A 26042-nucleotide genomic window follows, 5' to 3' on the forward strand; every position below is an offset into this window, starting at 1 on the left:
TGAAGTGATCACAGATAAGAGGCTGGATTGCCAAGCCAGCCACCTGGCCTCAGGTCACAGGGTCATTTTGCATCCTGTGGAAAGAGGATGTTTTGACTGGAAAAGGATGTTCATTTGACTTTTGTACAGTACAGATTAATTTTTCATTTGGCCTTCAAATGTGTTAAATTATTAAAAACATTGGTCACTGTGGTAACACTATTTTTTACTGTAAGCAACATGTAATTTTAAATATTTTTAATGAGAGGTTTTTTAGAATTTTGAGAGCGCTTAGAATTTTTTTGTTCATAAGAATACTTACTGCTACCATGTTCCTTTATTTATTGCTAGCATAAACATTTTTTTGCTCTTTTATTGTACATTTTGTAAATTGTATTGGTATATTGTTGTACCAAAATATGAGGCATTTAGTTAGAAATATAAATTAATTCAGTTAATTTTGTGTACTTTAGTGCACTGGTAGCGTGTTTCAGAGAGGCTTGTGTTCGAGTCAGAAAGGCGGAACAGCCAGTTTTACACCACACCTCCCTAATCTGTTCTGCGTACGCTATTGCACTATTGCACTATTGCATATCACACCCTTGCATTTCCCAATCAAGACACATTGTTATTGGTAACAATAGATTGATGATGTCATTTACACTTCCATGTAATTGAAAAACTGGACAGAAAACCAGACAGAAGAAACTACGCCCAGAGTGTAATCACTGTGAATAAAGCTAAACGTGAGTGCTGGAAAAGAAAAATAATGAAGGACGTCTTAAGGAGGAAGAGGAAGGGGGGAAGGTGGAGAGAGAGGCAGCTAGCAACAGTGTCAGGGTCTCCGGGGGCTCAGCCCTGTTCTGACGGGCTAATTGAGCTCCTGGTGGGTGCGGACTTGAGCCTGTCAGTCTTCTGAAGGCCCATTTGCTGCGTTTAGCCGGCTGTGTCCTGAATACTGATGTAGGGATGAGAGGTGCTCAGTCCCCGAACCCCACGTCCCCTAAACACAGCAGTCAGTGACCTGCCTGGTGTCTGTCTGTCTGCAGTCCACGGTCTGTCTGTCCACATGCACCCCCTCTCTGTCTGTCCACATGTCCCCCTCTCTGTCCGCCTCTCTCACACTTTGTCACTTGTCCTCCATCGCTACACAGCATCTTATTCTTCACTTTGTTTTTGTTTACATTGATTCTCTTTCATTTTTGTGCTTCTTCTCTCGCTCAGCCTGTATGTCGTTTTTCTTCCTCTCTCCCTTTCACCGTCGTTTATCTCCTGCGCTCATGTTTTCCTTTCAGAGCACACAGCTTTGAGGAACGTGAATTATTAATCAGGTACTGAAGGAGGCAATTATGAACACTTTTATTTATCCTTCTGAAATAACAGATGAATACTTATCATCTCGATCCTCAAAACCTCAAGCCTCCGATGGGAAACCTCGTAATAACTCTAAAAACACTGCCACAAATATTTTAAATCACATACTTTTTATATTCCTATAAGACAAAATCTGTTACTGCTATATGGTGATGATGCTGTGCCTTTGACTTCATCAAGAGTTGTGTTTGTGTATGTATGCTCTGTGTTCATTACAGATTGTGTGGTTATGTATTTGCATAGACAAAAAAATGTACCATTAGCGCTGTCTCTGAGCATGTTGGCAGTGCTCTGATTGGACTGAAGGGCTATCGGGTCTCTTTCTTTACTGTCGCTATGCGACCTACCAGCCACTCAGGTACCTGCACGGTCATGTGGCCTCGCCCACTTTGAAAGGGGTGTAGCTCTTGTACAATAGAGGAAGCCTAATACTGCATGACTCATTTTTCCCATGAACTGTCACTTTACCAATGTCCTATTAATGCCATTACTGTTATGCTGTCATATTCAAAGTATAGTCTGTCAATTGACAGTTGCACTGACTGGATATTGATTTATGTCATGGTGTGAGGAACATCTTGTATTCAGAAATGAACACGAGAGCTTGCTGTGCTGCTAACAAACCTTCAGAATGAGGTACAAGGCCCTGCCAGCATGAACACAGGACTCCAGCCATCACAACTCATCAATCTCCTGCTACACAGCCAGTTATCTGCAGACTCTAGCGTATGGAGGAGTAGAGCTTGTCACCGGCCTCTCTTACACACACGTCTTTGTTAGAACCATTTGAGGAGAGAACATATTATTATATTTTATTGTAAAATAATGTTTTTAATCTTTTTGTCTTCCTTACAGCTACACGGGTTCTTACAGCACATTAAACCTGTTGTCACTGCAGCTACATCAGTTGCTATGCAAGGTTTGTGTTGTGGAAACAGCCTAGCTACAACCTGTAGTCCGCACACTTTAGCTTTCCCTCTAGTGAATGATTTCACCTTCTGAGAGTCAAAATCCCTTGATGCAGAACTCAAAGGAAGCACAGGTCCCATCTGCTAGGCAGGTATGTTGTCACTGTGTACAACTACCGGAGGAAACTGCTCTTAGCTGTTCTGAAATCAGATAAAGGTTGAAGGTTGTTTGCAGATGGGCTGTTTTTAGATCCGGGTAGATGAGGCTGGCCTTGTAGCTGGCCACGTAACCTGAGTCAATATTGTTCTTTGGAGCTGTGATGTCTTAGGCATCAGGTTTTAGATTTATCCAACGTGAATTTTAATGTTTTAAGAAATTGTATTTTTAATTCAGAGCATTTTCAGTGTGAGTAGTATGGTTGAAGTAAACTGCACCCTGGGTGTTGATCTCTGCCATGATCTCTGTGGTTCTGCGTAGTCCCAGAGGGATGGGTATGATCTTCCAGCCCACGATGCCCTGGCCCAGATCCTCCAGGACTATCAGCATCTTCTCAAAGTGCCCAAAGCTCCTCAACATAGCAGAGGAGAACCACGAGGACATGAGAAGTCCCAGAAGTCCTCAGAGCTCAACCAAACATTTGAAATCCACAATCCACATGACAGGTTAGCTATCTGGATACGAACATTAGTAATGATACATTATGAAGATATATTGTGATTTTTATCAAATATTTATGATCGAATATTTGTTTCCTTTTTTCTTACACATTCAGATTTCCAGTGACTAATGCTCAAAATGACGGCCCACATGTTGCTGCGATCACTGAGCACCAAACCAAAGTGAGCTTCTGACGTTCTACACTCTACATGTTCTCAGCCTTTTCACTTATGATCTCCAGAACCTGATAACATCCAATACTCTTTCCAGAAATACCCAAATGCAGGGAAAAGAAAACAACAAATATATGGAGAAAAGAAGCAGTGTTGTGCCCAAGGTTGTAAATAGCAATGCACTCTGTAGGGAGGACCCCTGCCCCGCAGGAGAAATGTGTCTCCTCTTCACTGCCTCCTTTTCTCCGTCACCAGGGGAGTGCAGTCAATGCCGGACCAGATGAACATTTACTACTCCCTTTGTGTTTGTGGCTCGGGATATCGATGACATTTACATCGCTCGTATAGGCACAAGAATCATGCCGATGGTGCTTTTTATTTGTTTTGCTTCATTACTGAGTTTCTGCTTTGAGGGACCATGAGAACTGCCCACTGGAGACCTGTTTAACCCACCGGAGGTGTAATAAAATGGAGGGAGAGTAATGGTTTCCTTTCCTTCATCATCGTGCAATCATCAGAGTGGACCCAGATAGAGAGGAGAAGTCCGTATGGGTCTGTCCTGGAGCGACAGGTCTTCCTGTGAGCGTCCCTGTTGTTCTATCCTCTGAATGCAGTCAGTGGGGGTCTCTTTCTCTTTTTCTTTCTCTTTTTTTGTCTTTCTCTCACTCTGTCCCTCCCTTTCCTTGCCTCCTGTTGTTCACTCTCCTGAACAAAATTATTTAGCTTCCCACAGACCTCTGCACTATAGCCTCCACGCCCCCCCCACCCCCCCACGAGCCCCCGGTCTCCGATCTCATCACCAGTCATGATTGTCAGATAGCATGTGCGCCCTTTCAATTAGGCGCTCAATTTCATCCACAGCACCCAGGGGAGCTGCTGCCACACTGGCCCAGATTGGTACCTCCTAATCGGTTGTGTTTTCTCCTCCCATCCCTGGTCCCCCCATTCCCCGCCTCACCATGTGCATGGAGCCTGAATAGTGGGCAGAGACTACGGAGAGTGTTGGATCTCACCAAGCTGTGAGATGGTCCATATGACTCTTCTGCCCGTTGTATTCGTCCTTCAGTTCAAATCTGAGCCTATGCTGCTATGGTTCTGTACATTGGTATGAAAACTATGGTAACAAATAAGTTTGAACAAATATCATCCTGAATATTGAACTGTGTTCAAAATTTTAACAACAAATTTTTCTTTACACTTTTGTCATGACATTGAAGTGAATTCTATCAATCTATCAATTCTATCAATGTCTTAATCTGCTTTATTCTGGAAGTTATGAAACTTGGAACAAATACATTTATCACCAAGGTTTTTGCTGCCCACACCGATGGACTGAAAATGGTGAACTTCCTCTTTAAAGCCCTCTGATTTCATTTTCCATCCAGCTTTTGTTTAGAGGAGGCAGTGAATGTGCCAGTGTAGCACTGAGCCATGCTTGCAGTGTTCAAGAGATTTTACAGGGAAGAGGCATGTTGTACCCAAATCCCTGTTTATACTCTTAATGTAGAAACAAACTCAGACAGGTTTTCATTCTGTCACTAAACTGTGGCAATTGTTAATACTATTAGAGCTAGAAATAATGGATTATAACCAGAGCAGAGGTTCTCCTGAATTTCTAATTTTCTCGTTAACATGATTTAAGTACAACATAATAATGTTCAACATAATCAATGTAAATTAAGCAGACACTGAAGTGATCTATTATAAACAAAGCAAAAAGAGAGCGTGAAGAGCTGCTAATGTTGTTTTTGAACTGTGAAGCAAATATGAGATATTGAGGCTGTGGGGACACCTAGTGAATAAACATGGAAACTACAATTACCAATAGTGGTCCAGGAGTTGAAATATAGTATACATTACCTCACATTACATTTAGGAGGAAACGTAGTCTATACAGTAAGAAGCAGAAAGTTTCAGTGTTTTAACCTGCTGAATAATTCAGCAGATGAATAATTGGATTTAAGGGCTTTATAGACTCTGTGGAGACAGTGGTATGTGGTGTTTACACTAGCACTTTAGCGCGTTCATTTACTTACTAACTCCTTCCCGTTAGTAACCCACACAGCTGTCTGGGTACACAACCTCCTTCTGTGCAGGTTCTGTTGTCCATATTCCCGTCCCAGATGGACTTACATTTACATTTACGGCATTTAGCAGACGCTCTTATCCAGAGCGACTTACAAAGTGCTTTGCTTGACTTGATACGCTTTAAAAAAAGAGTTGTGATCTACAAATGATATGGGCACTTGTGTGTGTGTGTGTCTGTGTGTGTCAGGAGGTGGAGAACTGCCGCCATGCCATGCGTAAGATGGCGGAGGACATCCTCGCCCTGCGCTCTCAGGTGGCCAGTCTGGAGGAGGAGAACACCCGTCTCCGCTCCGAGGTGTCGATGCACCAGAACCTGAGCCACACCCTGCTCCACGACACCGACACCGACGTCATGACCAAGGCCGAGATCGCAGACAGAATCGGTAGCACGTTCTCCTCTATAGCTCCTCTCCACTTAATATCTCCAGTGGCTGTTTGCATAAGATTATTTTTTTTATCATTTAGTATTTAGTATGACATAAAAAGGGATGTTTGATCACAAAGGAGATGATGATGATGATGATGATGATGATGATGATGATGATGATGATGATGATGATGATGATGATGATCAGTGGCGGACTTAGCAATTTGGGGGCTCAAGGCGAATTTAGCTAGGGGGCCCATCAACATTAATATGCGAGAAATAAGTTCAAGTTCACACTACACGATTTTAGGCTGGTTTTTCAGTCGCCGACTCTTTTTGTAGATCGCCGACAGAAACTGGTCGGAGGCAAATCGGGGATCACTCGGCGCTCGCTCAGTCGTGTAGTGTGAACTGCTGAAAGACGCTCGCCGAGTGGTCGCCAACTCATCGCAGACGACCGGCAGATATCTAGCATGTTTAATATGTAGCATGTTTAATATGTAGCCCAGTCGGCGACTGTGAGTCAACAGCAGCGTCTAGCTTCATACAACTTTACTACAACACTGTGTTTAAGTTATTGTGACAGCACTGGAGAAATAGTGCGATTGACTATATCTATGTTCACTGCAACGGAGAGATGAAATAATTCTGGCAATTTGGGACTATGGAGTGGTTAAACGGTAAAAAAAATAATAATAACGAAAATGTGGAGTACATGTACATTTTTTATCTTCTACGTCAGGGGTAATCAATTAAATCTTTCCGCGGTCCATTTTTGGCAGATAGCTCAGACCTTAGGTCCGGGTCCGCGGTGGCGAACGAAAGGAAAGTTGTTGAGCGGGGGGGGGGGGGGGGGGGGGGGGGGGGGTGGCGAACGAAAGTTGTTGAGCGAGGGGGGGGGGGGGGGGGGGTGGCGAACGAAAGTTGTTGAGCGGGGGGGCGAACGTAACACTCAAATGGGTGGTGATCGTAACGTCTGAAAATAAATTCTCCGGTTTAAAATATAGTCTCCCGTTAAAATTGTTTTGGCATTTGGGTCCGTATCCAGTTAATCAGGAATGTGATTGGGTCCGGACAGGACGGCGTTCGGGTCCGGATCCGGACCGCGGTCCGCCATTTGGTGATACCTGTTCTACGTGGTGTTGCTGGTTCTCGCGAGTGTTTCGTTTTCGTGGTCTCGTGTTTTTGGACGGCAGCCAGATGAGTCGGCGATTCCCCAGTCGTTTAATTCGTGAGCCCGCGTCGCCGATCAGTTATGTAGTGTGAAAGCCACAACAACTAAAAGACTCGCGATTACAGCACAACCAGTCGTGTAGTGCGAACGGCACAAAAACCTGACGACTGAAAAGTCGTGTAGTGTGAACCTGGCTAGACAAGGGGGCCCTACAGTGGGAGGGGCCCAAGGCAATTGCCTAGCAACGCCTCTATGCAAAGACCGCCTCTGATGATGATGATAGGAAATAGCTTTGTTTGAATGAAGGCAATGTTGACTTTAAAATACAGATTTAACAACTTTATTGAACTCTGCCACACAGATTCAAGGCCACCAGTGGTCATTAGCTCCAACCCTACCAAACACCACCTGTTGGATCCTCTATCTCCTTCTCAACAACAAAAAATCCCAATTTGATTGCAGCATAATAAAATACTCGTAACTAAAAAATTCCCAAAACTTTCCCAGTGGTAGCGAGCGGTCGTAAATGCGGGTATCATATTTCAGAGAAAAGTTGAAGGTGCTCTATGCTAATCCCATGGTGGACTGTGCTGTGGTTTGATAAGGTTCCTCATTTAACACTGAGGGTCTGATAAGCAGTCCGCGCCTTATCTGCTGAAGGACACTGTGTGACCCACACACACACAGACATCCACAAGGCTTTTCCATAAAAGAAACTTCATAGACCTTTAAAGGCCATCAAAGCAAGTCAGGGTTTAATTCAGTCACGATAGAAAAAAAAATGGTCCACGTCTTATCAGTACTACTGAAGCCTTTGAGTCTTGGATAGCAAAGTTTAATGCATCTAAGTGTATTCATTTTATCAACCTGGTTGACTATAAAACATTCCTGAACAACTTTTTTTTAGGGTGCTAAAAAAATAGTGCCCTAAATGAGGCAAGAACGTTTGTGGGCTGAAGAATTTCCCCGATTCTGTTTTTCCTCAAGGCTCTGATGTGCTTTGTTGTTGGAGCTGATTTATTTTATTTTTTCCAGTTTCCCTAAAGCTCAAACTGGCCAATGAGAGCAGTAAGGTGGCGGAACAGCGGGAGAAGATCCAGCAACTTCAGAACGAGCTCATCAGAGTGAGTTACAGAGCATCGACGGGCCTCGCTCCGTGCCCTCGGCCTTACCCCGCTTTATCGGCACGGCAGCGGGCCATGGCCATCTGCACCGTAATGCAGTTTGCAGCCATGAACTCATCTCCCACTGTCTGCCACACCTTCGCTACATCTGCGGAAATTAAGGAAACGCCGTATTGAATAATAGATTAACATTGTCTGCCCAGCACCACTGAACAAAGTAATCCGGGTTGATACGCTTGAGGAGCACTTTCTCCAGTAAGTCTCACCCATCCATTACCACCACCCGTCCTGCTCTCGCCTGAAATGCTCCCTGTTGTTGGCCTACAACAGAAGAACGACAGTGAGAAGGAGCTGCTGGAGCTTCAGAGGGCCCACCGGCAGCAGCAGGCCGAACTACAGCACCACCAGGACCGTGCCAGGAAGCTGCCAGCCCTGCAGGCCACCGTACGCCAGCAGGAGAAGGTGGCAGGCTGCACGATGCCAAAGCAACTTCTGCCCGTGGCACGCGTGTTGTTGTTGCTGCATTGTGTGTTGCTTTGGTTTTCGACCTTCGCTAATACGGGCTCGTGTCTGTTTCCGAGGTTATCGAAAGGATGGAGAAGGTGCTGGAGACAAAGATGAGAGAGAGAAATAAAGAAAACTCGGAGAGAAAGAAGATAAAACAAAGAGGTGTGTCCACCGCAGAATGTTCCGTTAGCAGACCAGATGCCTGTGGTCTTCGATTAAACCACCATGCTAATAGATGCACTTACATTTTAGATGAGCGCAAACCTGAAGCTGCATTCAAACCCGGCGGTTTAATGGAGCGCCGATTGATCATGACATTGATCTAGGGCTACACGGGGAATTTCTAGGGCGATACTGGGAGTAGAACTGTAGGATACATGCTGTTGCACCCTTTGAATCAATAATATATTCAGAAAGTGCATCTTGTGTGTGTGTGTGTGTGTGTGTGTGTGTGTGTGTGTGTGTGTGTGTGTGTGTGTGTGTGTGTAGATAAAGAGGAGAACACCAGGAGAGATACTGAGTTTGCACTGGCAGTAGAGAACTCTCATCTCAGAGAGGAGCTGGAGAAACTCCGCCAGCCGCCACCTGTTCTCACCAAGCAGCCTTCTCCGGTGGACCCAGTGAGACACTCTCCTAACACTCGTCAGACACTCAAACACACATCCATAGTCCATAGTCATCCATCATTAATTGTCAGTCGACATTTCCCCACAACCAAATGGCCTGTAAAGAAATTCTCATGAAACTTATTTGTAAAAAAAATAATAACTGGAGGAACTTCTTTGGTGTGCTGCAGTATGAAGAGGTTCTGAATGTGGTGTTCTCTTAGACACAGCAGCCCCTGACATACAGTGAGAGGATGAACCTTTCGGATCAGCTTGAGAGAGCAGAGGCCTCTGTCCGCACACTGAACAAACAGGTGTGTTTATCAGAAGTGGTTCGCTTCAGACTGCACAATGTCTCCACAATCACAAGACCTCAGGTGCCTCGCATGTATTTTAGTCCATGTGTGCACTGGAGAACTGAGTGGGTGATGTGTGATGTAGCTAGAGGAGAACGCCAGACAGTGGGGGCGAGAAAAGCAGGAGATGTTGACCAGACTCAGTGAATACGACCACGGATTCGTTCGCACCCCGTCAGTGATCCTGCATGACTCGCCACTGGTCAGTGTGCAGGACACACCAGACACACATTAGCTCTCATGGTCATAGCTGTCTGTTCAAATATATCCATAGCTACTTATGAAGTGTTAGACAGCAACATTGTAGTTTAATTTCTTTTTTTTTCTTTTAGAAAAATGACATTTTGGGGCACGCAAGACATAGACGCCTGGAACCCCTGAAGAGATTCAACGCTAAATCACAATAACTTCATCTGATTAAAGACATTAAAACCAGGACAAAACAGTAAAGGTGATATTCATACAAGCCTGTGAATTCACAGAATGAAATTTTCACATTTTATTTGCAATGGATTATAGGCTGTTTACAGTAATTTAATATTTTATGTTCAGAGATGGAAAGTAACACATTACATTTACTCGCGTTACTGTAATTAAAGAACTGCAATTAAGGTTTTTTGTGTACTAGTATTTTTAAATAGCTTTTATAACCTGTACTTTTACTTAAGTATATTTTGTGTTAAGAATTGTAATTTGCTATATTTTACATCACATACATTCCTGAGTACAAAAACATTGCCTCGAAATGTGCTGCAGTGAATGCTGGGTTACGAGGACATTTTAAATGAGTTCATTTTTACTTTTAACTTGAGTAGATTTTTAGACTAGTATCTAATCGTTCTTAAATAAAACTTCTTCAAAGTAACAGTACTTTTACTTGAGTATGATATTTTAGTACTCTTTCCACCTCTTTGTTTTTAGTAGATCAAAAGTTGTTACAGTAATACTTTGTAAGGACACCATGTGCTTTAGATCCTGCTAGAGTAAACAGCAACAGTCTCCACACCACCGTATTGTATTCAATGTCCTGCATGCAGAGGCTTTATAGTCAACATAATGGGTTTCTCAGGGAGCAGGATGAGCTCAAATGTGCTTCTGACCTCCACCTGCCTCTGTTTCTCAATCCTGAAGTTCTCCAGTATCTACACAGACAGGAGGAGAGCAGTCAGAGAGGATCACGCCTGTTTAACCCCACCAGTCATTCTCACCAGGCAGGCCTGCTCGGGCTCAAAAACAAAACTTCCCAATCTAACATGGAGCAAGACGTACGTCACGGTCCAAACCAAACTGATCTAATCACTCGTGTGCACACGCTACATCTTAGGTAAGGCACCGCCACCGAGGAGATGACCCAACAGCACTCACATGGATGAGGAAGAGCTGCATCTCTGTCTCGGCGATCCTGCGGCCCAGACACTGGCGTGGCCCAAAGCCGAAGCCCAGGCTCCTGAAGTAGTGGCTCTCTGTGGGGAGCCAGCGTGAGGGCAGGTACTGCTCCGGCCGGGAAAAGACGCGGTGGTCCCGGCCCATCGCGTACATGCCCAGCTGAACCAGCGTCTGAGTGACACACGAGGGCAGAGGTCATGCTGGCTTGTGCGTACTGGTGAAAGAACCCAGTTAGAATCTCCTAGTTCTGATTCAGTTTTCATCTCACCCCAGATGGAATGTGGTAATTTTGGATCACAATGTCTTCAGCAATATATCTCTGTAAGCTCACTGCAACAGGATGTAGCCTGTTGGGAAAACAAGATTCATAGTTAGTAGATGTAGCGGGATCCCTTTTCTAGTTCCCTATTTTTGAGGACTGGGACTGAAATAATACTGTTTCTTGTTTAATTACACAGCTCCCTGTTAATTTCCATTGAGATCGCCTGATTAATTTAAGTCTAGTAATGTATTTAGTGTGAGCAAACACAGATGGGTGTAATGAATGATAAGTTGCAAGTTCCGTGCTAGCTGTTTAAATTTTGTCAATTGTGATTTTTCACCGCAACTGAAATTTGTCCTCCGCTTTTTATCCATCTGTGCAGTTAGAACACACACTAGTGATTACTAGGGGGCTGTGGATCACACGTGCCCAGAGCGGTGGGCAGCCCTAGCCCGGCGCCCGGGGAGCAGTTGGGGTTGGGTGCCTTGCTCAAGGGCACCTCAGTCATGGCCTCAGGTCTGGGAATCGAACCCACGACCCTCCGGTCACAAGACCAGTTCCCCACCAGACCACGACTGCCCCAAAACAAAATGAAGTACAAAACCTAAAACCCATAAATTCCAAAGTAAGTCTGCCTCACTGCACACACCTGAGTGTCTCCTTCAGCGCTCCTTTGAGCAGCGGCACCGTCCTGAGCATCCGCACCGTGTCTCCCTGCGAGGAGGCGCGAGCAGCCATGACCTCTGACCTCAGCTCCTCCTGGAGGTCAGGGTGTCGTGCCAGCTCATACAGAGTCCACAGCAGTGTGATGGAGGTCTGGAGCACGAACATCACGTCAGCGTCTCACGTGCGTCTCATCTAGGGTGCGTGTGGCGAAGTGAGCCGATTTCACTTACCGTGTCCACACCTCCGGCCATCAGCTCCGTCACGCTGGCTTTGATTTCTTCAATTGACAGCTGGTCAAGCATCAGAAGGCTGGCCAGCACGCCAGGGTACTTTCCCTGGGCTCCGGGTTGCTTCCTTAGCTGCCTGTATATGTTCTGGATACAGCGGTCCGCTACGTAGCAAATGCAACAGAAAAAAAAAAAACAAATCAATGTATTAAGTAAAATTGCCTTTAGACATTTTCTTCCACAATAATACTTAGTGTGACATTATTTTATTATGTCTCATCATATTTTGTCCCTTCACTCTCACCCTGGTTGAAGATACCGTCCCAAGCCTCCACGTGGTCTCTCCAGACTTTGGCCCCAACACGACGCAGCAGACTGGGCGGGATGTACAGCATGGGGCAGGTGCTCTTGAACATCAGGGTGATGCAGTCGATGAAGTGCTGGACCTCTGGGTCGATGTAGTCCAGTAGAAGCCCCAGTCTCTCGCCGTACAGGACCGCACTAACCGCTGAGGGCCGAGCGTGGCCCAGCAGGAGCGATCACACAGCAGATCGGCACGTTAACATCACAAAGCACTTTCTGTTCTCGGACCGATGGTACTATCACGCACCATATTGGTTTATCTACACTCATATAGATCTGATTACACTTATGAAGAAGTCAGTGAGTTGATAAGTGTACCTTAATTAACTAGGATTCAAAACCACTGACCCAAGGTACCACTTGCATAGTGTGTCAAACCTTACATTCCAGTGCATACTTGAAGAGTTCATGAGACAAATCTGTGGTCCACTGGTTCTGTCCAGTTCTTTCAATCTTTTTATGAACTCGAGCCACGAAGTCCTGGCCCACCTCATCCAGCAGCGGCACAAAGTTCCCCTGCACCTTTGGCGAGATCACCTCCCGGTTCAGGATCACTCTGTTGGATCGCCAGTCTTCTCCATCTCTGAAGACAAAAACATGTGAAATGAACTTTCTGATCATGACCAGAGGCATAGTGAGCATAGCGCGTTGTCCCTAGGAGGTGGCGTACTTGAGAAGAACACCATATTTACGGTTCCTGTAGTCCCTGTAGGAGGTCCAGGCCTCTACTCGAAGTCTCTTGGGATAGTGACCCTCTGCTTTGAACAAGATGGCTGCATCCTCGGGGTTGATGATGTTCACACTCTCATAGTATCCAATTTTCTCTCTGTGGGATTTTTCAATTGACTACATTTAGGAAACAAAACATAATAATAATAACAACAATAATAATCATAAATTTTATATAGCACCATTCTCATATTCAATACTATGTTTCAACAACTGTATATATATATTATGGAGAACAGCAACAAACAAAACTGCCATGTTGGTTGGCACGTATTAGCTATATGATAATCAATTAAAAAAACGGAGTGTCTATTTGCACCCGGGTACAAGTAGCATTTGCCACACAGCGAGGCTATTTTCACCCCTTAATTTAAAAAAAAAAAGCGAACCCATCTGCGCATGTCTACCAATGAATGCGCGGGAGCGAAAAGGCGCAAATTCAAAGGAACCGAAACGGAGACAGTAGGAAACGGTAAGCAGAATTTGGTTAATAGTTATGTATAAAGGTCCATCACTCAATTTAACTTTACATTTTAAGATATATATTTAAGAAATAGTGTGAGAATTATTATCCAACGAACACTGATATATTTTTGAGCTAATAGGAGCATAATAGTGGCGAACGTAAAGTGTTACCGGGTGGGGGGTGTAAAATGGACACAGCGAGAAAAAAAGACAGATTTCAAGTGTGCAGAAACAGTCTAAATAGTCGTTTGAACTAACCTAGTGAAAACCGGGACATTAAATAATTTTTATTTTTTGCCGCGACCGAATATTAAAAAGAAGGAAAACCGGGACAAACCGGGACAGCGACGTGAAAACCGGGACAGGTGGCAACACTAACTGGCGCTACAGAGCTTGGAGGCGGACACAAACGCTGAGGAGAGCGAGATTTATTAAGAGGAATGATCATGATCAAAGTCGTTCAAACAGACAGGGGTCATAACGGGCGAGCCATCCAGGTTTGACAAATAAACAGGCATGACGATACTAAGAATTAAACTAAGACACCGAACGAACACTTTAAACCAAACACGGGGTAAACGCATACAAACTAGAAAATCAGGCTACAGAAAACACAGACGACTGAGCAACGAAATGAGTAGAACTCACAGACCAGAAAGCGTAGAACACTGAACAAAGAGCATGAATAACAAGAGCACAACACGACCAAAGAGCATGAATAACAAGAGCACAACACGACCAAAGAGCATGAATAACAAGAGCACAAACTAACCAAATAGAACAAAACAACCAATAACCGATAAGTGAAACACTGGGACTATAAATACACAGAACTAAACTAGACACACACAGAACTAAACTAGACACACAGGTGAAGACACTGATGACACGGGCGTGTCAGACGAGGGGAAACCATGGAGACAGACATGCAGGGAACAACACAGACACAAGGACAGGAACAAGTGACAGAGAGGGGGGTGTAGCCCTACGTGACATTGCTATCTTACAAAAACAAATTTGTCCAGTCTATTTTTTGAGTTTTGTGTAAAATTATATAATTTTGTCTTTTTGTTCTCTATTTTTGTGTTGTTTCAGTACACACAAAGGACATGAATGTGTATAACAAAAGATGTACAGTCCTTTTGAATTAAGGTTTTTGCATGACAGAGTCAATATGCCAGACTTATAATGTAATGACTATTTTATATAAGCTAATATTTGTGTTTTCTCCCAAGAAGGAAGAAAAGCTAAAGAACATTTGTGAAGGATACTCCTTCGACAGTTGTGAGGAATTCCAGAGAGCACTGAGATTATGGAGTGAAGAGGGCTACCATCCAATGCACAAAATTAAAATTTATTTAAACATGATGTAAATAATAAAAACCCCAATTTATTTCTTTAAAAAATGTACAAACCATCCAGAAAAAATGAATTAAAAAATCAAATCTGTCTTCTGCATTCTGTGAAATTAAATAAAATTAAAGAGGCTGATAATGTACTGGCAGGAAGAATATTTGTATACATCATACTGTAACGCTGGCGACTGGGTGAAGGACGAGACACAGAATCCTGTTCGCTACAGACGTTACTTTATTTGTCTTTACACATATAGCGCAGACAGTGCACGTTTAACACTCATATAGAGACACGTAGACTCAGACAACGACGAGCACAAGACACTGCGCGAACGCACATTAAATAGACAAACTACATAAACCCCACATGATGACGAGACGAGCCACAGGTAAAACGAATTATCACAGGACGCAACCGCACCCACGGAGATCCACTGACGCAGACGACGTAAACACACGCCCAAAGGGAGGGGTCGGGGACCATAACGTGACACATACAATGTGGTGTACATATCAGGGTGCTACAGACAGATATTAACTTGTGTTACATTTTGTTTTAACATTATTTATCACTGGCAGTGTATATTACATGTAGTATTTACCATGTGATTACTGCCATTAGCGGTAAGCGACTTAGGATAATTAAATTGCTATTTAAATTCTAAGCATGGTAAAGAAAAAGACTCACAAGTGAAAAACAAAATTCAAACAGGTCTACCCCATAACCCCAAATAAAAGTATCTTCACTTCTTGTAAAATAATTTGTAAGTAAAATGGAACACAAAAGAATAGTACTAATCTTTGATAAATCAAAATGTTGGGTGCAAATAGCACACACTGCTGCATATACCCGGGTGCAAATAGCACACACTGCTATGTACACCCGGGTGCAAATAGCACACATTGCTGCATATACCCGGGTGCAAATAGCACACACTGCTATGTACACCCGGGTGCAAATAGCACACACTGCTGCATATACTCGGGTGCAAATAACACATACTGCTGCATATACCCGGGTGCAAATAGCATCTGCCTTAAAAAAAACTTCAATGGGCTAGTTTCTTCCATGAATAAAAATGTTACTAAGCGTAACAGTGTAGTAGGAATAATGGTAAGTAAATGTGTTCAACTTTGTTAGAACCTGTCAAATGTGGTAAATGTTAATAACTTTGTCAGGAAGTTCCATATACACAAAATCTTAACATATTAATACATTCGAATAGCACATTGCAGGTAGTAGGTAAGTCGAAGCATTCACGTGCAATCCTACCCAACATGGGGGAGACTCACTGCAGAACATTAAAAAATTAACAATGTATAAATCAAAATCCCATTTGCTTTTAGGAAAAAATAGTTTTGGTGAACAAAAAAGACAGAGCTTTACCTATAAATTGGCCCAAATGTGTTGAAGTTGTGCACCATTATGTGATGGATGTTCCTGAAGCCGTCCAGTTTCCAGAAGGTGTAGAGGTTGCTCAGGCTGTTCTTCCACAGACCAGGGATCTCGCTGAAGGGCCTGACGGTGGAGCTGCTCTTCAGGAAGAGGGCGTCTCCCCCAGCGGGAACGTTACCGGTGTAGCAGGCTCGCACCTGGCCTGCCACGTCCTGCACGGAGCAGCCCAGATGGCTGGACCAGCGTCTCCACCTCCCCGCCATCACACACTCTGGAGCACACTCCTCACTCTCGAGCACACCCCTCCGTTCTTTTCCTTGTTCGGTCCACTCTCTCCGTCACTCTCAGGGGCAGAACGCTCTCCTGGTCAGGGTCTTTGGTTTATATACACACCTCTCACTTGTTTAGATAGTAGCTTATGCAAACTCACCAACTAGTTTATGATTCATTACAAACACCTAACTTGTTCCAATACTTACATTTATTTGGTGCACCCATATTATAGGTGCATTTGTTTATTAATTGTAATCTTAATGCATTTATTGCAATTACACTTTTCTTACAATAAATATGTAAGTATTAGGTTTGCACCGTGAATCCAAATATATTTTGGAATATATATTTTTTACTATGAAAAATTCTATACTATATATATACTGTATAAAGGATACAGTGGTTCTCCACACTGTCTCTCACAAGACAACCCGAGCACAGGGGGTGGGGGGGGGGGGGGGGGGGGGTCCGGGTTAATCACCGATTAATAAGAATCTCGTTTTGCCAGCTGTGCAAGACATGCAGACAGAATAACGATAGGTGAGAGAATGCAACAGGGGAGTTCAGGGGGTGGGGGCAACTGTTCTGAACCAGCTTTTGTTTGGGGGGGGGGGGGGGGGGGGCAGCTTGCAAAAGGTAGAGAACCCCTGTTATAGAGCATCGGCCATGATGCACTTTATAATCTGTCAGCCATCCTCAACGCTGGTCTGTTTATTACCACAATACCAACACTGACTGAACACCAGTGGGCTGGCAGAGTGATTCTTAACACAGTACTGATACAGATCTAGTAGTGGCACAGCAGTAGGTCAACCTACAGAGAAGATCTGAACCATCCCTTGAACAATGATTACGTATCAGGGCTCTAACCATATACCTACTTTTTTAAAATTAATAAACGTTTCTAGTAATGAGGGAAATGAGTATAGAAACTTGTTGAAGAACCTGCAAAAACAACTTACCCATAAATTACCCATAGGATGTACCCGTAGGACATGTCGACAATGTTTGGCACACCTACCACCACTGGCAGCTTTAGGCAACCAACAGAAAGCACTCACCAAAATATCAACATTGACTTCTCTGAGAAAGATTATGGCACAGCTGAAAGCACCACGGCCTTGTGTGATTTTGCTCTATAAATAGCTGCCTGAAGGCACGGAAGGCCACAGGCGTGAGGGTCAGAGCCAGCATCACACAGGCCAACACACAGGCCCTCAGCCTTGTGCGGACGTGGGCAGTAACAGGAGGTAAATCAAAGCACTCACAAGAGCTCCGAGGACACCAGCAGATTAAAGGGGTGGAGCGGTAGAAACCTCAATCTCAAAACATAAACATTCAAAGATTTATATAGCATCCACCACCAGTCAGAGAGAGAGAGAGAGAGAGAGAGAGAGAGAGAGAAAGGGGGGGGGGCACTGTAAATCAGTTTAAAACTCATGTTTAATGTTTCTTAAAAGATCTAAAATAAATAGACCTTCTCACTTTTTTTCCAACGCTGTCTTGACAAACCATCCATTTTTAATTATAGGCATTTCTGTATATAGCTTACAATTTACGAAAAGACTTTTCAAAACATCACACTCGTAGATTTAAACATAAAGCACCATAAAGTGTATCTTCTGAAAATAGAACTCAACACACTACATGAAGGCGTGTAGCAAGCTTCACTATGGAGCTGGTATAAACACGTAGTGAGCGTCTTCACTATGGAGCTGGTATAAACATGTAGTGAGCGTCTTCACTATGGAGCTGGTATAAACATGTAGCGAGCGTCTTCACTATGGAGCTGGTATAAACATGTAGCGAGCGTCTTCACTATGGAGCTGGTATAAACATGTAGCGAGCGTCTTCACTATGGAGCTGGTATAAACATGTAGCGAGCGTCTTCACTATGGAGCTGGTATAAACAGGCCTCACAGAGGTCTGAGGAGAGAAATGAGGCTGTGGAGCTTCATGGCGGTGGCCAGGTCTCCCTGCACTCGCAGGCGGCCGCCAGTGTAGGCAGCGAACGGCTGCAGACTCCCCTGGAACAAGGACAACAAGTCCTCCTCGCTCATGCTCAGAGAGACGTCAGGGTTCGCCACCTCCCCTACACCGCATGACCCGCCATCTAGACGGGGACACGGAGAGACAAGGATTACTTTGTGTGTGTGTGTGTGTGTGTGTGTGTTCCAGTAGCATTTCAAGTCTTATTTCAGTGCTTACCTTTAGTCAGATCCACATAGTAACTGTTGCTATTGCCAGTACTGGTGCTGATGTAGAACTGGAAGCAGGCTCCCACTTTCCTGACCAAGCTGTCCGACAGAACCGGTCTCACTGCTGTCAGCAGGTCCTCCACCCTGCGGCTGCTCTCCTCCACCCTGTAGCTGCTCTCAACCGCCGGGACCTCCATGCTGAGCTCGCTGGTGAAGCTCACTGTATCTGTGCAAGAAATACATACAGACGCCTTTAATAGCACTGCTCTAATTACCAATGTGCCATATGAAGTAACGAATGACCCGGCTCTATAGTGCATGAATGAGTAAATGTACCCTTAGCAGGCTGGGGGGCTGCTTGCAACTGCCCCCGCCCCTGGCCCATGAAGTGCATGGCAAGCTGTTGTAGGGGCCCTGCAAGGCCCTCTAGGCCAGGGACAGAGGGAGGCATGATGAGGGGCCCTGAGCAAAGTTGGTCAGGTGCATGGAGTACACCTTCCAGGGTCAGCTCCACCCGGTCCACCTCCAGCCCCCACAGCTTGGTCAAATCATTTATGTCCATCTGCAAGACACATACAGGACATATTCACCCAGGAGACACGCAGATACGGAAGGTGTTCCAGTCTCTATTTGCAGTTAAACGAACTGACACTGAACTGGTGCTTAAAGACGTATTAAATTAGTCTTAGTTAGAAGCTCACCCCCAGGTGCTCGCCTAGTTTGACTCTGTCTGTCTGTATTTCTCTCACAGTCCTTTTGGACAGGCTCTGCGTCATGACGTTCTGTGCAGTGAGGCGCGTGGACGCGTTCAGGTCCTGTACAGCCACCACAGACATCACCGGGTTCCAGATCCTGAACTGGATATCTGCTCCAACAGACACCAGCCCGCCATCTTGAGTGGTAACCTAGCAAAAGACAGAGGAAAACCTCCATCAAAATGCTGATTCAAGCAATAATAAAACAACAACAATAATAAAACAATAATAAAACTAACAATGCTAGTTTTTAAAACAAACAGAGGGAGGGGAAGCAGGTTCCATGTCGGTACCTTGCATGGTGGGATGTTGAAAGCCCTGGTCCTCAAGTCGACCCTTTGCCACTGATCGATTAATGGCAATACCAGAACTACTCCCGGACCCTTAGGAGGCCGGATGCGACCCAGTCGGAATACAACGATTCTCTCAAAATTGGGCACTGTCTAAAACATGTAGCACAATGAATACTGCGCATATAAATAACATTATTTTAAAATTGCATTATCTAATACTATGGTTTAAACTTCAGTACTTACTTTCAACACAAACCATGCAGATATGGGAAATGTGATAAGAGTGCCGAGAAAAACCAAAAATATGACAATTAAGTTGCATATCCACGACAGGAGCCCTTGGCTTTTATCGGTGAAGTCGGGGTCTTTTATTCTAGGAACGTAGTCGAAGGAGCGTCCGCTGCTGAACGGGCCCAGGCTCACGGACGAGTACAGACCCGGAGCACTGCCAGGGTCTTTCTGTGGAAGAATCTGATAGTCGCGTCCTGAAGACTTTCCGAACATTTTTCAACTTACGGATCGAATATATCGTTGTGTTTACACCAATAACAACAGTATTATCGAGCTACCTAGCTACATTGCTGCCGATGTTACTTCCGTGTTTTGAAACGCGTATCCGATGCTCACAATCACGATCCAACCGCGCCCTCTAGTGTACAGCGAGTGAAATGCGCATACAGTGAAGGGCTATACCGCCAACTTGAAGTTTGTTAATTTGTCATTTGTGATTTTCACCCCAAACCAAATTTGTCCTCCGCCCTTATTTATCTATAGTGATGGTAAAAGTTGGGCTTTTTGGGAGATTGAATCAAATGAACCAATTGATTCGGAAAATGATTAGATCGTGTGAAACGTTTGAATCATCACACGCCACAGCGACATCTAGTGGGCAACCAGGGCCTAAATCCACAACTTCTTAACAAAAACAGAAGTAATGTGTTTTTTATGAAATATCAAATGAAATATTCCCCCATACCATATTGTGTCCCTAAATAGATTTTAGTCATGAAAACATATCATTTTGCAGAGAACAGGGTTGTTTTAATGATTAAATATGTTTTTTTCATTATGATACACTGTTAGTCAGTGGATTGATATAACTGACATTATTCATTTTACATTGCAAGGTAGGGAAATGCTTGTGTAATCCTTTATTTATCAAACATTACAAGTAATCAGTTGTAATCACAACTAATTACAAGTAATCAGTAAACATTGTGATCTCAGACCAGCTGCTTGAACTTAAGTGCGCACTAAAACGCGCAAAAAGATTCGAAACTTATCGAAACAGCGTGACGTAACGAAACCCGTTTTTGGAACAGTCACATGACTTTCCCCTTTTGATACAGACCTCGAAACAGTGTTTCGGAACACAGTGATTCAAATGAATCGAGTCAGTTCGATTCCGCGTTTCGAATTTGACATCACTACCTATCTGTGCAGTGAGAACACACACACACACACACACACACACACACACACACACTAGTGATGACTAGGGGGATGTGGTACACACGTGAGGTGGGAGCAGTTGGGGTTAGGTGCCTTGCTCAAGGGCATTCAGTCATGGCCTCTGGACTGGGAACCGAACCTACAACCTACATTGACTCAATACTGTCACCTATAATATTGACTGAAAATTCACAAAGAAGAACATTATGAAGGGACTACAATGAATCTGAATTACAGTTATCCTTATTAAAAAATAAACCTTCATGTAGCCTAATATGAAATATATTCTAGATGTTTGCCCAGATGATTGTGATTGGTTGTGTGGTATTGTTAAGGTTGAGTTACAGTTTTTTACGACTGCTAACATTCGTTTCCCAATAGGCTACTTGTGATACATATTCAAAACTCTAAACAGAGCAACACATTTACCTCATACAAACAGCCAAATAGTTAATATCCCAAATGGTCCAATATGTGTAAAAATACACATATACAAAAAAAGCCACACAAGGGGGAAAAAACAGAATACAAAACTGAACAGTCTTGTTACGTGTAATCTAAATGGTCTTCAGCAGTTGGCCACATGTTTTCATCCACATCACATCTGATGTTAACCCTTGCCATGGACCTGGGATAGAAACGCTTGGTATACCTTATTCACCCCTGGCAGTCTTCAGCTGAAATGTCTCTGCAGCCGGGATCCATTGTATCCAGGAGGGACATTTGGTCATGGGGTCGATGATCATACACCTTCCACCTCCAGACTGAAAAAAGTTCCTTAGTGGTGTTGAGGAAAGGCGAGATGGGTGGGAGGAAAAGGGACATCACTCTTGGATGGTCTATAAACCAGTTTGTGATGACATGAGAATGACAGAATGCTACACTGTCCCATCACAAATGTACTCATGTTTCCTCCCACCTGTTGAGCTCATTTAAAAACGAAAGAAGGAGGTCGCTGTTATAGGGACTAATCTGGCATTTGTGAAGGACCAAACCAGCACTTGAGATTGCAGGACAAATTGTTATATTTGCTCCTCTCTGACCTGGTACATTACTGTACTTCATTTTATTTCATTGATCTAGATGTACAAAAAATGTGTATTACAGTAACAGCTTTGCAGCTGCCTTTGTTTTAAGGTTTTGAACCATAGGTTTTCATTTTTGACATACTGTGTGCAAGCATTTGTAAATAAGACAAAAATGATCCAGAATTTTGTTATTGGATAGCCTTGTGTGTATAGAAAATGTAAAATCTAAAACATGTAAAACATGTAAAATGACAGCATTTTGTGCCAAAACAACATGAATTGTACTAATTGTATATCCACTGAAGACTGATCTTGTGTTCACTGTTTAGAGTTTTGAAAATGTGACTACAGATTGGACAAACGCATGTTAGCAGTTGTAAAAAGCTGTGACTATGATCATAGCTTAAGTTATGTATCAAACAACCATGAAGCTTTGTAAGCTATATGAATGTATAACATTAATAGGTGAGCACATATCTAGATGTAAATAAACTGTGTTAATTTTACATTGCACATCAAGCAAAATATGATTTCCATGTATTTGAAAGAAGTCAATGTTTATTTAACTTTGTACAAAAGAGGAGAGGCATCTGAACTTGGTAAAAATCCTCTTTATGTTTGAAAAAGAATAGCAGAAAATTGTCTATGGTGGAACATAAACAAATAAACATAATTGAATGCATTCTACCTAGGGAAATTAATACAATAAAGATACAAATCAATCAGTATTAAAAGTACAAAATCTAACAAAAATTGTTTAAAAAGAAGTCAGGGGGGATGAAGAACAAACAAGATCCTTTCTGTCCTTCAGCACAGAAGTGAGCTGACAGGCATCACCACGCCTAACAAACGCCTCATTAACACAGCGGTGGGAGAAAACAAGTTTTTATGCTTCAGTGCAGATGCTCCTTCTAAGAGCAACAGTGTTTTTCAGTTCTTGAACATGTCACAGAGTAACTTTTCCATGGGAGTGTTACCAATGGTTCGGTGGAAAAACAGCAGCTCAATCCTGTCAGAGCTCACAAAGTGTAAAGAGGGAAGAAGTAATAACAGCCTTCCAAACCTGAGGAGGAAAAAACATTTGTTTAGGTTTCACTGTGTGTGTGTGTGTGTGTGTGTGTGTGTGTGTGTGTGTGTGTGTGTGTGTGTGTTGTGTGTGTGTGTGTGTGTATTCACCTTGCTGTCTGGCTGGAGTAAAGGGTGTGGATGTGCTGAGCGAGCATTACTTGAGACTGATCCTGCAAATTCTCCACCTGGTCCGGATCTTTGAGTCCACGCGTCTCTGTTTGAGAGAAGGAACCAACCACAAGATGCACTGCAGCCATACGGACCATCACTGAAAATAAGCTCATTTATTCTTTCTGCAGGAACAAAGTCAACTCACCTGGCTTGAAAAGAACAATGGCTTTTAAGCAGGCAAACTCGGTAGGGTCCACCTGCAGGGCCCTGAAGCGGCTGAAGACCTCCTGCAGGAGACGCAGGTCAGAGGTCGAGGGGCTGCTCTTTGCCTGGGAGGACGGGGGCGGGTCAGGCAGGGACAGCAGGGGGCAGCTGTCCAAAGGCAGAGACCACTGGATTGCACAGAGCAGGAAAAGCTCACTCCATGCTTCCTCCAGTAGAATCACCTACACAAACAGACACAAAGACGCTGTAATCTGTGCCTGCGTTTTAGAAACCCGTACTGAACCCTAAAGGTGGTTCACCATTGTGGCACCTGCAGAACACTTGACCAGCACGTCATATGTCTACCTCCGCAGCCCCCTATGAGAACAGAAGGTGAGTGGCTCGTACCTGGTCCCGGAAAGGCAGGTGGGAAAAGACGGGCAGGTTTTTTGCCCATTTGACTGACATGAAGAGCAGCCGTGCGGACGTCTCGTAGATGCCCTCAGGACCAGAGTAAGGGTAGATGGACGTGTTGCACTCTGGAGAGCTCCTTTCTGGCTCGTTACTTGTTACATCTATATTTTCATCCGCTGCAAAATGATGAACATAAAAAGAAAACAATCTTACAGCACAGAGCAGACGTATTCGAATCATTCAGTGATGTACTGAGTAGAGTAAGTGAGTTGTTGGTTGAGTGAGTTGTTGGCTCAGTTTATTGCTGACAATGCTGTACGTTTGGGTTTTACACACACATTATTGGATTGGTTAGACCAGCCTGGTGCCCTCTTACCGTCCTCTGGTTCCAGTTTGGCACACGTCTCTGCCGTCATCAGGCTGGCCATGAAGCGGTGACCGTTCCTGGGGCTGGCGCTGCGCTGGCCGGCCACGGCGGAGCTGATGCTGGAGGTGAGGAGGGGCCTGCCCACCGCGGAGCAGGTGGACGAGGACGAGGACGTGGACGTGGGCTCCCGGGTGGTGGCCAGGTGCTCCTGCTCCGTCTCCATGTCCAGACAGTCCAGCCGGACCTGCGCCGTGCTCCTGGGCTGCCTCTCATTCTGCACAGCTGCGAGGGGGAAGACACGTGTCAGGAAAAGAGTGAGGAGTCAAACAGAGAGAGGGGGAGAGAGATGGAGAGAGAGAGAGAGAGGGGGGAGAGAGAGATGGAGAGAGAGAGGGGGGGAGAGAGAGATGGAGAGACGCTAAGAGGAAACGGAGGAGAGGGGGAAAAAGGAGGAAGTCTCACCGTCCTTGTTCATGCCAGCTTGAAGGCATTTCTTCAGACGGCAGGCTTGGCACTGGTTGCGATGGGCTTTATCCACTGGACACATGCCTGTACCAGCCTGGCACCTGCAATCAGTTTGTCCATCATTAAGACATCATGTTCCATGGAGGCACTTACAATACTATCCATCATCATATGCTATTTTCTTTCTATTTAAAATATTTGGAAGCTATCAATTTGTAATTTGGATTTGGATTTAATATTTGTACAACCTACAGGATAAATCTGCAGGTTTTAAAGCCATGATCTGCTCTGATATCTGTCACTATGTTCCTTCATGCTCTTCACCTGTAGATGAGTCTCCGTCTCACGCTACGCTTGAAGAAGCCACTGCAACCATTGCAGGCGTAGATTCCATAATGTTTTCCGCTGCTAGTGTCTGCACACACTTTACACAGCAAGCCTGGGTTTACGTGCTTTCCAGGAGCTGGACTTTTACCTGCACACAGTAAAGACTCTGTTACTTACAAAGTATTATTTGTAATAGTTAACAAGACCCATTTGAACTGACACACGACTCCCTCTGCGCTGTAAGACCTCCAGTGCACACATCTGATGGCACACAAGAGAAAGCAAGCTGGCTCAGAGCTGGTTACGATGAAGATGGTGAACATGAGCAGCTTTTGAACTCACCTCGCTGGCCTTCCTCTGTGGAGTTACTCCTGGAGGAGTCTGTTGGGGATGTTGATGGCACCATGGAGATCTTCAAGGTAGTATCCTCCATCAAGTTTACCAAAGGAAGTGAACTCTGTTGCCACGTCACAACAGTGTGTCCTTTTCTTCCTGAAAATGTCTGGAATGAGTGCTGTCTTGAACGTCTGTTGTCCAATGTATTTACTTTACCCCACAAAGTTAGAAAAATGTGTTTTTTTTCAGGTAAGGTAAATTAATTAGGCAGTTTTTTCCTGTCATCTCCAAATCCTTTAGTCTTGAGTCCAAACAAAGTCTTGAGTCTGGAGTCTGGTTTCTTCACTGTGTGTGTCTTGTTCTCCACAACCTGTTGATCATCGCTTGCCTAAAGTCCAATGAGGCTTGTCATCTCCTCATCCAGTGTCTGTTGATGCTGAAGTGTGTGTGAGTCTCTGTCCAGTTTGGCCTCCCTAAAGGAAGACAAGAGGATTAGCAGCAAACGCTGTGTAAGCAAATGCTTATTTGTCATCCTCTTAATCTTTACTGTCCATCTAGGGGTGGATCAATCAGTCACCCCTTTCAGCAT

At 44.2% G+C, this 26042-nt stretch overlaps 4 protein-coding genes across 4 annotated transcripts; 1 reads left to right on the plus strand and 3 right to left on the minus strand.

The window, feature by feature from the left end:
- Window positions 1-2303: 2303 nt before the first annotated feature.
- ccdc33 (coiled-coil domain containing 33) lies at window positions 2304-10230 on the plus strand. Its single transcript, XM_077007529.1, has 11 exons — window positions 2304-2413; window positions 2740-2924; window positions 3035-3101; window positions 5368-5563; window positions 7757-7845; window positions 8176-8307; window positions 8427-8514; window positions 8842-8972; window positions 9182-9271; window positions 9399-9515; window positions 9646-10230. The coding sequence occupies exons 1-11, from the start codon at window positions 2339-2341 to the stop codon at window positions 9718-9720; spliced, it is 1245 nt and encodes a 414-aa protein (XP_076863644.1). The 5' UTR covers window positions 2304-2338; the 3' UTR covers window positions 9721-10230.
- Window positions 9752-16550, minus strand: LOC143515323 (cholesterol side-chain cleavage enzyme, mitochondrial-like). The gene is made up of 9 exons (XM_077007528.1): window positions 16154-16550; window positions 12888-13043; window positions 12601-12800; window positions 12159-12362; window positions 11858-12018; window positions 11611-11777; window positions 10968-11046; window positions 10679-10870; window positions 9752-10455 (listed from the first exon to the last, which is right to left on the minus strand). The coding sequence occupies exons 1-9, from the start codon at window positions 16423-16425 to the stop codon at window positions 10333-10335; spliced, it is 1554 nt and encodes a 517-aa protein (XP_076863643.1). The 5' UTR covers window positions 16426-16550; the 3' UTR covers window positions 9752-10332.
- A 1310-nt stretch (window positions 16551-17860) lies between these two features.
- stoml1 (stomatin (EPB72)-like 1) lies at window positions 17861-20362 on the minus strand. Its single transcript, XM_077007530.1, has 6 exons — window positions 19925-20362; window positions 19682-19831; window positions 19335-19538; window positions 18970-19195; window positions 18644-18859; window positions 17861-18548 (listed from the first exon to the last, which is right to left on the minus strand). Exons 1-6 carry the CDS (start codon window positions 20183-20185, stop codon window positions 18352-18354), a joined length of 1254 nt encoding a protein of 417 aa, XP_076863645.1. The 5' UTR covers window positions 20186-20362; the 3' UTR covers window positions 17861-18351.
- A 2729-nt stretch (window positions 20363-23091) lies between these two features.
- nr2e3 (nuclear receptor subfamily 2, group E, member 3) lies at window positions 23092-25550 on the minus strand. The gene is made up of 8 exons (XM_077004614.1): window positions 25460-25550; window positions 25115-25265; window positions 24788-24891; window positions 24335-24607; window positions 23953-24134; window positions 23546-23786; window positions 23338-23443; window positions 23092-23224 (listed from the first exon to the last, which is right to left on the minus strand). The coding sequence occupies exons 1-8, from the start codon at window positions 25548-25550 to the stop codon at window positions 23092-23094; spliced, it is 1281 nt and encodes a 426-aa protein (XP_076860729.1).
- Between the last annotated feature and the right edge of the window lie 492 nt (window positions 25551-26042).

This window comes from Brachyhypopomus gauderio, chromosome 5 (assembly GCF_052324685.1).
Source record: "Brachyhypopomus gauderio isolate BG-103 chromosome 5, BGAUD_0.2, whole genome shotgun sequence".
In the NCBI taxonomy this organism is placed as follows: Eukaryota; Metazoa; Chordata; class Actinopteri; order Gymnotiformes; family Hypopomidae; genus Brachyhypopomus; species Brachyhypopomus gauderio.

Bases quoted from the DNA above. Each gene is read 5' to 3' on its own strand.
- ccdc33 (XM_077007529.1), top strand. From the start codon at position 2,339: ATGATTTCACCTTCTGAGAGTCAAAATCCCTTGATGCAGAACTCAAAG. The intron at 2,925-3,034 runs GTTAGCTATCTG...TTACACATTCAG, and splicing joins ATCCACAATCCACATGACAG to ATTTCCAGTGACTAATGCTC. The intron at 7,846-8,175 runs GTGAGTTACAGA...GGCCTACAACAG, and splicing joins TTCAGAACGAGCTCATCAGA to AAGAACGACAGTGAGAAGGA.
- LOC143515323 (XM_077007528.1), bottom strand. From the start codon at position 16,425: ATGGCGGGGAGGTGGAGACGCTGGTCCAGCCATCTGGGCTGCTCCGTG. The intron at 13,044-16,153 runs GTAAAGCTCTGT...AAAATCCCACAG, and splicing joins ACATTTGGGCCAATTTATAG to AGAGAAAATTGGATACTATG. The intron at 12,801-12,887 runs GTACGCCACCTC...TTTTGTCTTCAG, and splicing joins AAATATGGTGTTCTTCTCAA to AGATGGAGAAGACTGGCGAT.
- stoml1 (XM_077007530.1), bottom strand. From the start codon at position 20,185: ATGTTCGGAAAGTCTTCAGGACGCGACTATCAGATTCTTCCACAGAAA. The intron at 19,832-19,924 runs GTAAGTACTGAA...TACATGTTTTAG, and splicing joins CTGCATGGTTTGTGTTGAAA to ACAGTGCCCAATTTTGAGAG. The intron at 18,549-18,643 runs GTAAGCACTGAA...GTCCCCGTCTAG, and splicing joins CTATGTGGATCTGACTAAAG to ATGGCGGGTCATGCGGTGTA.
- nr2e3 (XM_077004614.1), bottom strand. From the start codon at position 25,550: ATGGAGGATACTACCTTGAAGATCTCCATGGTGCCATCAACATCCCCA. The intron at 25,266-25,459 runs GTGAGTTCAAAA...TACTGTGTGCAG, and splicing joins CACAGAGGAAGGCCAGCGAG to GTAAAAGTCCAGCTCCTGGA. The intron at 23,787-23,952 runs GTACGAGCCACT...CTGTTTGTGTAG, and splicing joins ACCTGCCTTTCCGGGACCAG to GTGATTCTACTGGAGGAAGC.